At 44.3% G+C, this 12,979-nt stretch overlaps 1 protein-coding gene across 1 annotated transcript; it reads left to right on the forward strand.

The window, feature by feature from the left end:
• Positions 1–587: 587 nt before the first annotated feature.
• lhx1a (LIM homeobox 1a) lies at positions 588–7,616 on the forward strand (the record flags this gene model as incomplete). Its single annotated transcript, XM_080771996.1, has 5 exons — positions 588–772; positions 2,452–2,675; positions 3,327–3,604; positions 5,754–5,919; positions 7,240–7,616. Exons 1-5 carry the CDS (start codon positions 603–605, stop codon positions 7,614–7,616), a joined length of 1,215 nt encoding a protein of 404 aa, XP_080628122.1. The 5' UTR covers positions 588–602.
• Positions 7,617–12,979: the final 5,363 nt, after the last annotated feature.

The following is a 12,979-nucleotide window of genomic DNA, read 5'->3' on the forward strand; positions in this document are numbered from 1 at the left end:
AGCGGCCATGTCAAAGTACACTGAATTATTTATAGGCATGCGTGTCTTGCTGTGTGACAGTGTTGCCCTAAAACAATTTTATTAGGCGCCTCTTCGAGCCTTTTCTGACTGGCACACGTCGCTCGTTTTCGGCCAATGCATGCGTCGGCGTTGAAGAGCTCGGGGACAGGCTGATAAGCTGTCGTATATTCTCAGCTGAAGAAGCCGATCGTCAGGTCGGGGTTGATGTTTTTGTTTTGTCTTTGATTGCTTTCATTCATCTGCATGCGTATTCCACGTATGGCAGAGGACCCCGAAGGACTGATCTCTTTGGTACTACCTACCTCACACCTGAGAGGACGTCTTGGCATCAGGCTGTCGGCTGGTGGACCCTAGACCTCCACGGCGAGCGGTTTTACGCATGCAGGGAGGAATCCGTGGTGACACCTGATCGACCGCCTCTCCGAGCACATTGACCCGGGACCTCCAAGCGAATAAGGAACCAAATACTCCCGGCGATAAACAGTCAATGCCCGGCCTGTTCCGTTGATTTGTCTGTCTGTTCGAATCACAGAGGCAGAGAACCAGCCACGGTTATCATTGTGGGTGCACATCCAAAGACCATGGTGCACTGCGCCGGCTGCGAGAGGCCTATATTGGACCGGTTTCTTCTCAATGTTCTGGACCGAGCCTGGCACGTCAAGTGTGTTCAGTGCTGCGAGTGTAAATGTAATTTGACTGAAAAGTGCTTTTCAAGAGAGGGAAAACTATACTGCAAAAACGACTTCTTTAGGTAAGCTTGTGGAGACGTGGCATCATCTTCTTTTTTATTATTATTATTGTTGTTTTGTTGCCGTCATTTTCACGGCAATGACCGGGTAATATCAGGTAGGGTAAAATGTACATTCAAATGCAAATGAAATTATTATCGTTAGATTATTGTGCAACAATCAGCAGCAGCAAGCAACAACAACAACAACAACAAAGGGTCTAATAATTATAATAATCATTATGGGTCTACATAATTTAAATGTATATGCTATAATAAATGAGTAATGATTATTACTTTTTTCAAAAAATATTTAGATAGATTTCTGCTGGTGTTTTTGTTTTGTTTTTGTTTTTTTAGTAGGCCTACAACAAAGAAAATTAGGGTTGCCTTGTGCCCCTTTGTGTTGTTAAACGCAACCAGTTTATTAAGCCTACCGTGTGTATATAGCCTATAATTGTCCTAGACTATATATTATTTTGCTAATGCAACTTAATTTTGTATTTGGCCCTAATAACAAATAGGCTACCTATTATGCTGTATTTTACAGAATGGGTGTGTATATATATTGGCCTATAGACACCCATATGCACAGGACATAAAACATGGGAAAGTGTTGCCACAGATTATGCCACGCTGGGTTTGTTGTGCACACATGATTTATAGCTTATTTATTTGGTGTTGGCTCACACTTCATACATTTCAAATAACATAGGTTATGTTGAGGACCAACGTGCCCGTGGGCGTGAATGGGGATTCGGAGGTGAGATCTCATGAGCTTTGATTAGGAGGTCCATAATTAAAGGCCTGTTAATTTGAATTGTCATGCAAAACAAAAAAGGACGGCAACATTGAACGCGTGTGTACTCGTTAGCGGCTGGGGGGTTGGGGGGTCTAAGGAAATAGCACTTTGTTTACTAGATCCGTTAGAGTCAATAAGCTTGTCTAAGGCCCGGCGTCGCATGGTGGTAAAACTATCTGCCCGGGTCCGTGTGTGTGTTTGCACAGCTCGACTGAGGAGGACGTGATAAGTGGATTTGAATAGTAGACAAGTTAAAAAGATCAAGCGCAGACAAAGCAATCACAGACTTGCAGTCAACACGCATGTGTATACACCACCCGCAATACACATTTTAACACCCGTCTACTGTGGGTCGCCTGTTTCCGAAACAGGAACATGTCGATTGCTTTATATGGAGGATTAATATGTGTATAGTTTGTATAGCTTGTGTGTGTGTGCTCAGCACACACACAACTGTGCTGTATATGAAACGGCATAAAAAATAAAAAAAAACCTGCAAGACCTCTGTATTTCCATCCTCGCGTCAGAAACGTATATATTGAAGATAGATGGAAAAAATAACAAGGGAATATATGTAGGCTTAATTGAAAATGCCAAGTTCCTTTATTCGGCTCAAAACCTGCATGTTTTTGACAAACCACAGAACTAATTTGGGGTTAGCCTACAATTAATGTATATGTCCATAGGCCTATATTTTACCCGTTGTTTGTCAATTATTACGCTACGGTACCCCTACATCACATATAGGCCAAAACAAAACAAGGTGTTGTTATAAGCCCATCTCCCAGCTGATCTTTTCTAACGCTCGATTCTAAGAAACAAATAAATACCGGTATGCCTATATATATATATACGTGTTTGCCTAGATATACTCTCATGCTTATATCTTTGTGTTTCCCAGGCGATTTGGTACAAAGTGTGCAGGCTGCTCGCAGGGCATCTCGCCGAACGACCTGGTCCGGAAGGCGCGGAGCAAAGTGTTTCACCTCAACTGCTTTACCTGCATGATGTGCAATAAGCAGCTTTCAACCGGAGAGGAGCTCTACATCATAGACGAAAACAAATTCGTCTGCAAAGAAGATTACCTAAGCAACGCGAGTGTAAAAGACGCCAGCCTCCTCTCAGGTAGAGAGACGTGCGGGGGTAAAAATGGGCTCCATCATGTGGCGTGTGCACCGAGCTAAATTGTGATGAATGTGACGCGTTAAGCCCCACCGTTTTCTGTGGAATGATCATGTATCATAATGGAGCTAGCCGGGGCGACCGTGGCCTATAGTCCTGCATTCACATGAACAGAAAATACCAAAGCAACAAAAACAATGAGTCCCATGTACCAGAAATATATAGGCCTACATGTATGGCTTATTGAGACACATGTATAACGTATATATATATATCTTCGAAATGCAATTCATATATAGCTATATAATTTAATGCAATCCTATATATTCATCACAATTTATCTTATGACCTTGTTACACACACACACACGCACACACACACACACACACACACACACACACACACACACACACACACACACACACACACACACACACACACACACACACACACACACACACACACACACACACACACACACACACACACACACACACATATATATATAACTTATTATTTAATACTTATTATTATTAGTAGTAGTATTATTATTATGTGCACAATATGGTCAAATCCATGACTTTATACTGAAATGGGGTGCATTAATTCGGCCTGGTATATCGTATCTCATATCATATGGTTTGTTCTCTGCAGTAACGGCGTGCAGCGACCCGAGCCTGTCGCCGGACTCCCAAGACGCGCTGGCGGACGACTCGAAGGACTCTGAAATAGCCGCTCTGTCCGACAAGGAGGCAGGCAACAACGAGAACGACGACCAGAACCTGGGCGGCAAGCGCCGCGGACCCAGGACCACCATCAAGGCCAAGCAGCTAGAGACGCTGAAAGCTGCGTTCGCAGCCACGCCGAAACCAACCAGACATATCAGGGAACAGCTGGCCCAGGAGACGGGGCTGAACATGAGAGTTATTCAGGTAAATAACGATGTTTCACCGTCACAAAAATATTGGAGAAAAAAAAAGAATACCACAAAGGGGTTACGGGTGCATGTGTGGCTGCTGTGCAGGCATTGTGTGCGTTCATGGAGGAGAGGACGCTTGGTTTGGGGGAAAGTGCCTGTTTGCGGGCAGGAGGGGGGGGCACTACACCTTGTGTGTTTTCGGGGGTTACACGCTCATTAAAACGTGTGATATAGCAGCTTATATTTTATGGAAAGCACCTCCCCGAGTGGCGGAGCTAAAAAGGAGGAGGGTGGGTGTCTTTTGTTGGCATTCGTTTCCCCAGCCTTGGGCACCCTGTCAACACACTGCCACGGACAGACCTGGGCACAAACAAACACTGCCACACTGCCACCCAGCTCTCGCTCTCTCTCTCTCTCTCTCTCTCTCTCTCTCTCTCTCTCTCTCTCTCTCTCTCTCTCTCTCCCTCTGTGTGTGTGTGCGTGCGTGCGTGCTCCTATATATTTACCCTCCAAAGGATAAGGTTTATTCCTTGAAATCACACGGTCACATTGAATTCATTACGCTAAAGATTGGCTGTCGTTGGTTTGTTTGGGAAAGGGTAATTTATATGGGTATTATTTTTTATTCTTGGCGTGCGTTGCGGGCAAACACGCCAACTGGCGCTCGACCGGCGCGGGGAGGCGACGGGAGCCTTGGCACAGGTTCGCCATCACGTTTTGCGACCACATTTAGCCACGCTGTGAACGTTTTCAGTCAAGTGGAAAGGCAGAAAGTCTGTTTCAGGGGTCTTCAGGACGTCTCCTTATCCCGTGGATTAGAGTGGGCTGTTTTACATTATAGCCTACTTAGGCGTTTTTGTTTTGTATTCATTATTAGTATTAGTATTAGTATTATTATTGCTGTGTAGATAATCTGTTTTTGTGTAGGCTTGAATTTGTATAATTATAAGAAAGTGTCAAAAGTTTGACAGTGCGAATTGGAATTGATATGTGTTGCTAAAAGATACTTAATGTGGACTGGACATGGCTATACATGATTGGGGAAATCACCCGTTTGTATTGATAATTGGTCTTTATAACTGTAGTTTTCACATTCATATCTGAAGGGGGTAAAATAAAATAAATAAATAAAAAATAATAATATTCGTTATTCGTCCTAAACGCTATATACGGTAGTCCTATATAAAACATGTGCATACATGCACGGCGTCTAAATGAATAAACCAATAGGCCTATACACGGCGGACAGATGAAGAAGGAGGGTGCTTATTCAGAGCTTACAACACTAATAAAGTGTCAGTGTGTGATATTTAATACGTGCGGGCGTCTGGGAAAGGGACGTCCATAATTAAAAGAAGGAATTGGATGGAGAGAGAGCGCGCGGGAGGGACGCGTATAGATTGGGAAATAATAACCGTCCAAGAGCCGGTGGTTAACATATCAGTAACAACCCTCCTATTAAACATTAATTGGAGATTTTTCGTCCCCGCTGGTTGCCCCCCCGGTCGGAGTAAATGGAGGGTTAAAAGATCATTAGAGAGGTTAGATCGGAGTCTCCTCTTGACGGTAATTAGGGCGCAATCTCGTCGCTACAATAAGACCAGCGCGCTGCACGTCACGTACGTCACCACGGCCATTACGAGAAAGACCTGCCCGCAAACAAACCCAGTCATTTACATAATGTGTGTACAGTATTACAGCGCTACAGGTCGGGTGCCATGCAACCTTATATTGATATAATTGTTTTGACTGTCCATTTAATCGTGCTGTTATTATAGGCTAGGCTAAGAAGAGTGTTAACCCCCCCCCCCCCCCCCCCGTTTTATTATTTTCCCGTTTTATTATTTTCTCTCTGTTATGTTTGCTCGAACAATTTTTTTGATGCATGACTTGTTTCGTTATAAGTATAGAACACATTTCCGGGAACGCACAAAAACTAGTAATTATATATATGTATATATATATATATATATATATATATATATATATATATATATATATATATATAGCAGGCTACATTTTCTCTAACGTGCACTATAGCAACCATATAAAAACAAGGGATCTCCCTCCCTTTTCAAAATGGCGTCGCATAGCCTATTGGAGTTCAAACGCCGTTTTCGTATGACAGTGTATAGTCTAAAACGTCTGTGTCTGCATCCCAGGTATGGTTCCAGAACCGACGGTCCAAAGAGAGACGCATGAAGCAGCTCAGCGCACTGGGCGCAAGACGACACGCGTTTTTCCGCAGCCCGAGGCGAATGAGGACGCTGGTAGACAGATTGGAGCCTGGGGAATTAATCCCGAACGGCCCGTTTTCCTACTATGGAGGTAAGAGAGAGAGAGAGAGAGATGCTATATTCTATCGACTCAATGAACAATTATTTGTTTCCTGTTGTAAGAAATGGTGTGATGATTTGAGCTGCATGTCTTTTTATACTATGGCTGTTTCAGTTTGAGGCATGGCCAGTAATGCCTAAAATGGCTATTACTTAACCAGATGTTTTAAGATATCAATGAAGTGTTACTGAAACGTTATGTGCATGCATGCGGGAGCCTATATGTTAAATGACCTGCATCACCTTGGGAAGGAGCTAATTACCCTAAACATATATTCACCTATTGTTTATAATACACAAAATGCCAAGTAATGGTATAAATGCATGCTTGCACATGTTTCCGTCTGAAAAGTGTAATATTAACTTAATTAAGTCAGTACACATAGTAACATCATGTTAAACAGAGAGTGTACAAATGTAAAATAAAAATAAAAAAGTAGGCTACATTTGTACAATTTAACACAGAGGATTTTTACTCTTTTTAAACTTCATGGTAGTCTATACTTAGTTGGTTTATTTGTTGGCCCTCGTTGTTATTAGGCCTATAGTATGCTGGTTGTATAGCCTATATGTATTGTCAAATACCAAAGGCAGCTATATTGCTATGATCAAATATGGCTTGATAAAGCAGCCTTGTGTCCTGCTAAAATAAATCTATTGTACACATTCAGTGATTATCAAAAAGCAGGTTCAATTTAATTTAAATTTGATCAAATTGATAACAATTTGATATCTTGCTCTGCTTTTCATGTGCCCGCTTTGAAATATTTTCAAATATAATTTTCAAGAAATAGGAATTGTGCTTCGGCCTTTTGTCCTTTCTGTTGAACCAAAAGTCTAATAATATTCTGCTGAAATGAAAAAATCAGTCTCAGTAGGTAAAATCGCTGATGAAATGGTCCCCATTTTAATTAATTTTGCGGCGACGTTGTTCTCCCCACCCAATTGCAGTTTTGATTTAAGTGTAACGTGCTCTGTGACTAATGTAGCATGGCGAGGGTCTCTCTGTCTCTCTCTCTTTCTCTCTCTCTGTCTCTCTCTCACTCTCTCTCCACAACACAGCAGCCTATGTAAATTCAATATATTTGACATATTTTCGCACGCACGCACGCACGCACGCATGCACACACGCACACACACACATACACACACACACGCACGCATGCACACACGCACACACACACACACACACACACACACACACACACACACACACACACACACACACACACACACACACGCGCGCACACACACACACACACACACACTGTTTTCAGCCCCTATAACCTTGATTTTCTTTTGCCATCTGCAGATTATCAAAGCGAATACTACGGTCCAGGAGGGAACTATGACTTCTTTCCTCAGGGGCCTCCGTCCTCACAGGCCCAGACCCCCGTAGACCTCCCCTTTGTGCCCTCGTCGGGCCCCACGGGCACGCCCCTCGGGGGCATGGACCATCCCCTCCCGGGCCACCACCCCTCCAGCGAGGTGCAGCGCTTCTCCGACATCATGTCCCACCACCCGGGGGACTCTCCCAGCCCGGAGCCGGGCATCCCGGGGCCCCTGCACAGCATCTCCTCGGAGGTGTTCGGCCCCAGCCCACCCTTTACCTCACTGTCGCTCAACGGCGGATACAGCAACCACCTGTCTCACGCTCCTTCGGAAATGAACGAGGGCACCGTGTGGTAGCTTTATAGGACCAGGACTCCTCCCTGGAGACGATGGGAGATATGGGTGTCTTCTGGGCAACATGGGTGACATTGGGGGAGCTGTGGGTGTGGGTGCTGCCTGGGGGGAGTATAGGACATGAGGGCCATGTTGTTATTTTTTTGGGGGGGAGGTATCGGTGGGGGGGGGGGGGTGTCTCATTTCATATTTATTTATTTATTTTCCCCCATATGAACTTTTTTTCCTTTCCGAGGGAGAGAAGTGCGTGTGCCATATTTGTAAAACATTTTCCTTTGATATTGTGTTTGATGTGTGTCTCAGCTGCTTCTTTTTTTTTTCCCCCTCTCGAATCCGAAAATGGACTTTGTGGCGTATACAAAAAGGGGGGGGGGGGGCAACTGGGAGAGACTGTTTGAATCGAACGCCCCAACAACCCCCCCCTCCTCCCCTCCCTCCCCCCTCCAGGGGCGCCCCTGCCCTCCGTGGCGCTGACCCTTCCTGACTCCTGTCAGTGGCCCATGCACAGCCATTGCAACCTCCCAAACAACACACCATTGGGGGAAAAACAACCCTTTTGAAATCTCCTAGTATGTCCAGAACACGAAAAACATCATTAGCTACTGTCAAAGACTTCAACAGCTTTACAGAAGGAAAGGAGGAGGACCAGAGGTCGCGGGGCTGTGTGCCACCGGTACCCTAGGAAAAGGCTGAGTGGCTCTCAGACTCTATTTAAGGCACTAGACGTGTCCCTTGTATTTATTCAGATGCTCCTCAGACCTCTTTGCCTCTCAAGGCTCTGCCATATTGACACTTAAATGACCTTTTTGACATAATATATGTTTCTGAAGGCCGGAGGAAAATACTTTTTTTTTTCTTCTAATCTGGACGACTTTATTCCTTCCTTCTTCGTCGTTTCTTTCAGATTTTGTTTTTTGTTTTGTTTTCCGAAATGTCCACCAAAATCTGAAGAAAGACGCCTTCAAAAGGCAAAACACTAAACAACAACGCTCTGCGGACGGATTGTAAAACCCTTTATTTAAAATGGAAGCCAACTTGAAATGTTGTTGAAATGAAGTCTACCTTCTAAAAATCTTTTACTGGGGTTCTGGAAAAAAGGGGGAACTTATAGAACAGTCAACTGTTTACGTAAATCTCTTAAATTCAGGAGTCCAGAAGCATCGAAACACGTTTTAGAACCTCTCCATCCAAGATTAAAAAAGAAAAAGAAAAAAAAGTTCCAAGCAACCAACCAAACTTTTGTATTGATTTCATTTATATTGTATGAAAACAAAAGATAAAAACACGTTTGCTGGGGTTGTGTTTCACTGTGCTAGTTTGTACAAGATGTTGTTTACAAAAAAGGAAAAAAAGAAAAAAAACTAAGTAGACAGTTGCCAAATAAAAAAAATATATAGCACAAATACAGTTAACGTGCTTTGCACCATCATCTGCAGAACGTGTGTTACAAGTGTTACAAGGAGTAACTGGACTTCTTAATTTTTTTAGTCTGCCGACGAAACATTCATACAATTGTTAATATGGCATACTTAGACAGGTTTTATTTTTGTGTATTCAAGGGGATAAAAATATCCAAACTATTAAAAAAAATGATGGTGATATATGCAGTGAGTCACTGCAAAACATCTCTTTGAATATCAAGCCCTCATGATAATGTCTTTTATTGTTCCAATAAACCTAAGCTTATGTGACCTCCTGTGCATATTAGACCATTTCACTGTATAAATACAACATGTTGACGAACAAAAAAATGTGTTTCTAATAAAACTTAGAAAATATACAATTTGAATTTTAACATATTCTTCTTTGGATCAGTTATAATTTACCTTTTATATAATATCCCAGAGACCGTCATGAGCCAAAAACCCATACATCACACAGCGCCGCTCCCTTCAGGAGGCCTATTAGTCCATTGTCAGTCACTTTGATAATGAACACACCGCCGTGTACTTGTATAATTTTCTATTCATTTGGGGTGTGAAATGATTGGCCTTTGTATAGGCATTTTGACAGGTAAACATTTATTAATTCAGAGAGATGGAGCTGAAAAGGAGCAGGTATACATACCGTCTGAAATGGAGACGGTATTATAGGCCTACCGTCTGTACGGTATATACCGGCTTCTGTTGAAACTCACAGCAGACACGCGCTCCTCTATGAATATCCTACACTCCTAAGAAATGGAATGAAATGGAATAGGGGAAACCCTATATAGACCCCTTTTACAGCATTTTGTCTAAACATATACCGCACAGATGAACATGAATGTGTGCCTCAGATTCTGATGGTCTGTCTGTGTTTGCTGCAGGTTTTCTCATTTTCTCAGGGTTTTTAAAAAGGACAATTCAGGAATGGCACACAGTATAGGGATTTCAATAACAAGGAAGGTTGTTTTTTTTCCGCTGACTTGATCAGTTCCTCCCGGTTATACAGGGAGACGTATACGGCTGGACTGGGTTCTGCGCAGCCGACACAAGGGGGAGTTGTGCTATTAAGAAAAAATGCTATTGCAGAGAATGAATTCACCAGTTATATGCTGATACCATTTCTTCTGTCCTGCGACTTCTACCAGGGATTCTTTGGGGGGGTGGGGGTATTGGGGCTGCATTTATCCCCCCCCCCCCCCCCCCTTTTCTCGAGGTCGTCCAGTAATCATAAGCAGTTAGCGCCGCAACTGTGAAGGACAATGATGAAATTGCCATGACCGCGGGTCTCTGGCTTGTTACTGTTTTATTAGCCTCACTTCTACATTATTATGATTCCCTGCAGCTTACTGTTCTTGTGGTGGGCTCTGATAGCGTGAGGGAGTGCAGGGGTAAGGGTGAGGTGTGCCCCCTGCAGTCCTGCATTCTTACCAATGAAGTGCACACGCTATACAGATTCACTACAGGGAACTGAGGGTCTAAGGGTACGGAGGAGGGCGCATCACAAAGGTGGCACAAAGTTTATTCATGTTTCTCAACTTATTTCAATGCTCACGACCGTACTAATAATAAGCACAATGTTGATGTACGAGGTGTGATCTTTGCAGGGAGTGTGTGGGTGGAAAAGAAATGCTTAGTATTGTGTGAACGTTTGCAGGACGGGGGTATTGGAGGCTGAATCCGGAGGAAAGAAGCCTTTATCTGACTAACCCTGCGTTGTGCAACCCCGGCTCTCTCCCCTGCCTCCGGACTGTAATCCACCATGAATTAATCATGGTCTTCAGAGTTAACCAAGCTTGGGGAGGGGGGTTGGAGGGTGGTGTGTGTGTGTGTGTGTGTGTGTGTGTGCGGCTCATGGCCTAAGGCTTGGATGGGGGTGTTGGAGGGATATAGGCCTGCTCCCTGAGCCTGTGGGCTTATCCCTGGTGGTGAGGCTATGCACCGCCTAACCCCCCCCCCCCCCCCCCCCACACACACACACACACACACAAACACACACCTCCTCCACACACACACACACACACACACACACACACACACCTCCTCCACCACACACGCACACACACCGCACGCAGCCATAGCCCCTCTGGGCTATGGCTCTCTAAATTCAAATCTCCTATTGATCGCTCATCGGCTATTGGTGCAAACTGACCTTGCACTCAGCGCTGGGAAATACAATGTGCCTTAACTGCACTGAATGGTTTTAAATGACGCTTTAAATTCTTGAGTGAGGACATTTGAATAGCCCATAACCACTGTGCACTCGCAAATAAGTGTGTGTGCGTGCGTGTGTGTGTGTGTGTGTGTGTGTGTGTGTGTGTGTGCATGTGTGTGTGTGTGTGTGTGTGTGTGTGTGTGCAGGGTTGGTGGTAAGGGCCGGGGGGAATGATACAAAATGGTTTACTTCAGAGTACAAGGGGGGGGGGGGCCAAGACACTGAGCCAATGTGAGGATCACTCCCCCGGCAGGCCAACATTTTCATTCTTGTGCATTTAAGACCAAGAGGGTTTGTTTTAGAGCCCCTCTCCATATGAGAAGCATTTGGCTGGTAGTTTTAAATGCAGAGTGGCTCAGCTGGAAGTGTAGCCTCCTCTGAGTGAGCATGGCATACGCACACACACACACAAACACATGGCACACGTCCCCGTTTTCTCCTCAAACAAATGACACATGTCGGTGGAGCCAATTTCTCCGCCAGCGACGAGAAATGCTGTTAATCAATGGAGCAGGTTGGTTGATCGCTGAGCCACACTTTCTTGCGGCTCTTGGCACGCGGGTGATGGCGAGTCACGCGGATGCCTCGCGGGGCCGATCTCATCGCTGACTGACTGCCTGCCGGGTCGGGCGACTGACTGTGCCGGCCTCTCTCTCACTCTTTTCTCAGAGGGAGGTGGAGCCAGAGTTGTTCACTTTATTTTGGAGTGTGTGCCTTTGGGATGCCAGGATGTTCATTGAAACGCTTTATGCTCCTCATGCAAAGGGGGAAAACATGGATACCGTAAGTAAATGGCACCTATATGGCAATTACTCCTTTATGAATCAATGTTGCTCACCAATACTATAGGGCTTAAACGACTGGTCAATGTGAGACAGGAGAAATGAAAGCCTGATTTATAAGCACAATCCAAATGCCCATGACGCATTGCGATGCGACCCAATGTATACTAGTATATTTACTAGTATGAATTAAACAAAAGGAACCATCCACGACCGACCATATAGCACATTGGCTGTTTCTCAATCTGTTGTCTGTACTTTGTGGACTCATGAACTTGTGAAACAAGCCATCATCAGCTGCTAAAGTACTATTCAATCAAAAGTGTGCATCTATTGCCAGGAACAGTCCAAAGAGTGTTCCCGGATGTGAACTTGGATACCACTTGACATGCACTGAGAGGTGACAAATACATCCCAGAATGCATTTCGCAGCAATCAGCTGCACCTAACCTGAAACAAGTCTGTTCTTTAAGTGTATTGAGAAACGGCAATGGCCTACTTCAGGAAGTGGAAGTTCTGCAGGAAAGAAGAGGCCCCAGAGATGAAGGTGTACTAGTTAGTCAACATGCACAGAGTAACAGAACACGACAGTCTGTGTATTGCCAGCATGTGATTCTCTCTGGATGGTCCGTTGATGGTAATACCAGACACTACATGTGACAGAGCCCACTCAGCCCAGGCTGATTTACAATTACACTTTTCTCATAATTGTATTGCTATGGGTGGTTTGGTGGCTCAGTGGTTGGCAATGTTACCGCACACTGCAAAGAGGAGCTGGGTTTACTTTGAACTGTTCTGGTTTACAGCCTAGTACTTGGTAAGAAAACCTCAAACTAAAGTTGCTTTCTTGCTACTGATGCAAGGGAGCTAAGGGCAGAGCCGAAAAAATGGCTGCAGCTGTGTAATGAATTTCACTAAAACAAATTCCAATCAACTCTGTTGACA

The sequence above is a fragment of the Protomyctophum bolini genome (assembly GCF_963924005.1).
Source record: "Protomyctophum bolini genome assembly, chromosome: 9".
NCBI lineage: Eukaryota > Metazoa > Chordata > Actinopteri > Myctophiformes > Myctophidae > Protomyctophum > Protomyctophum bolini.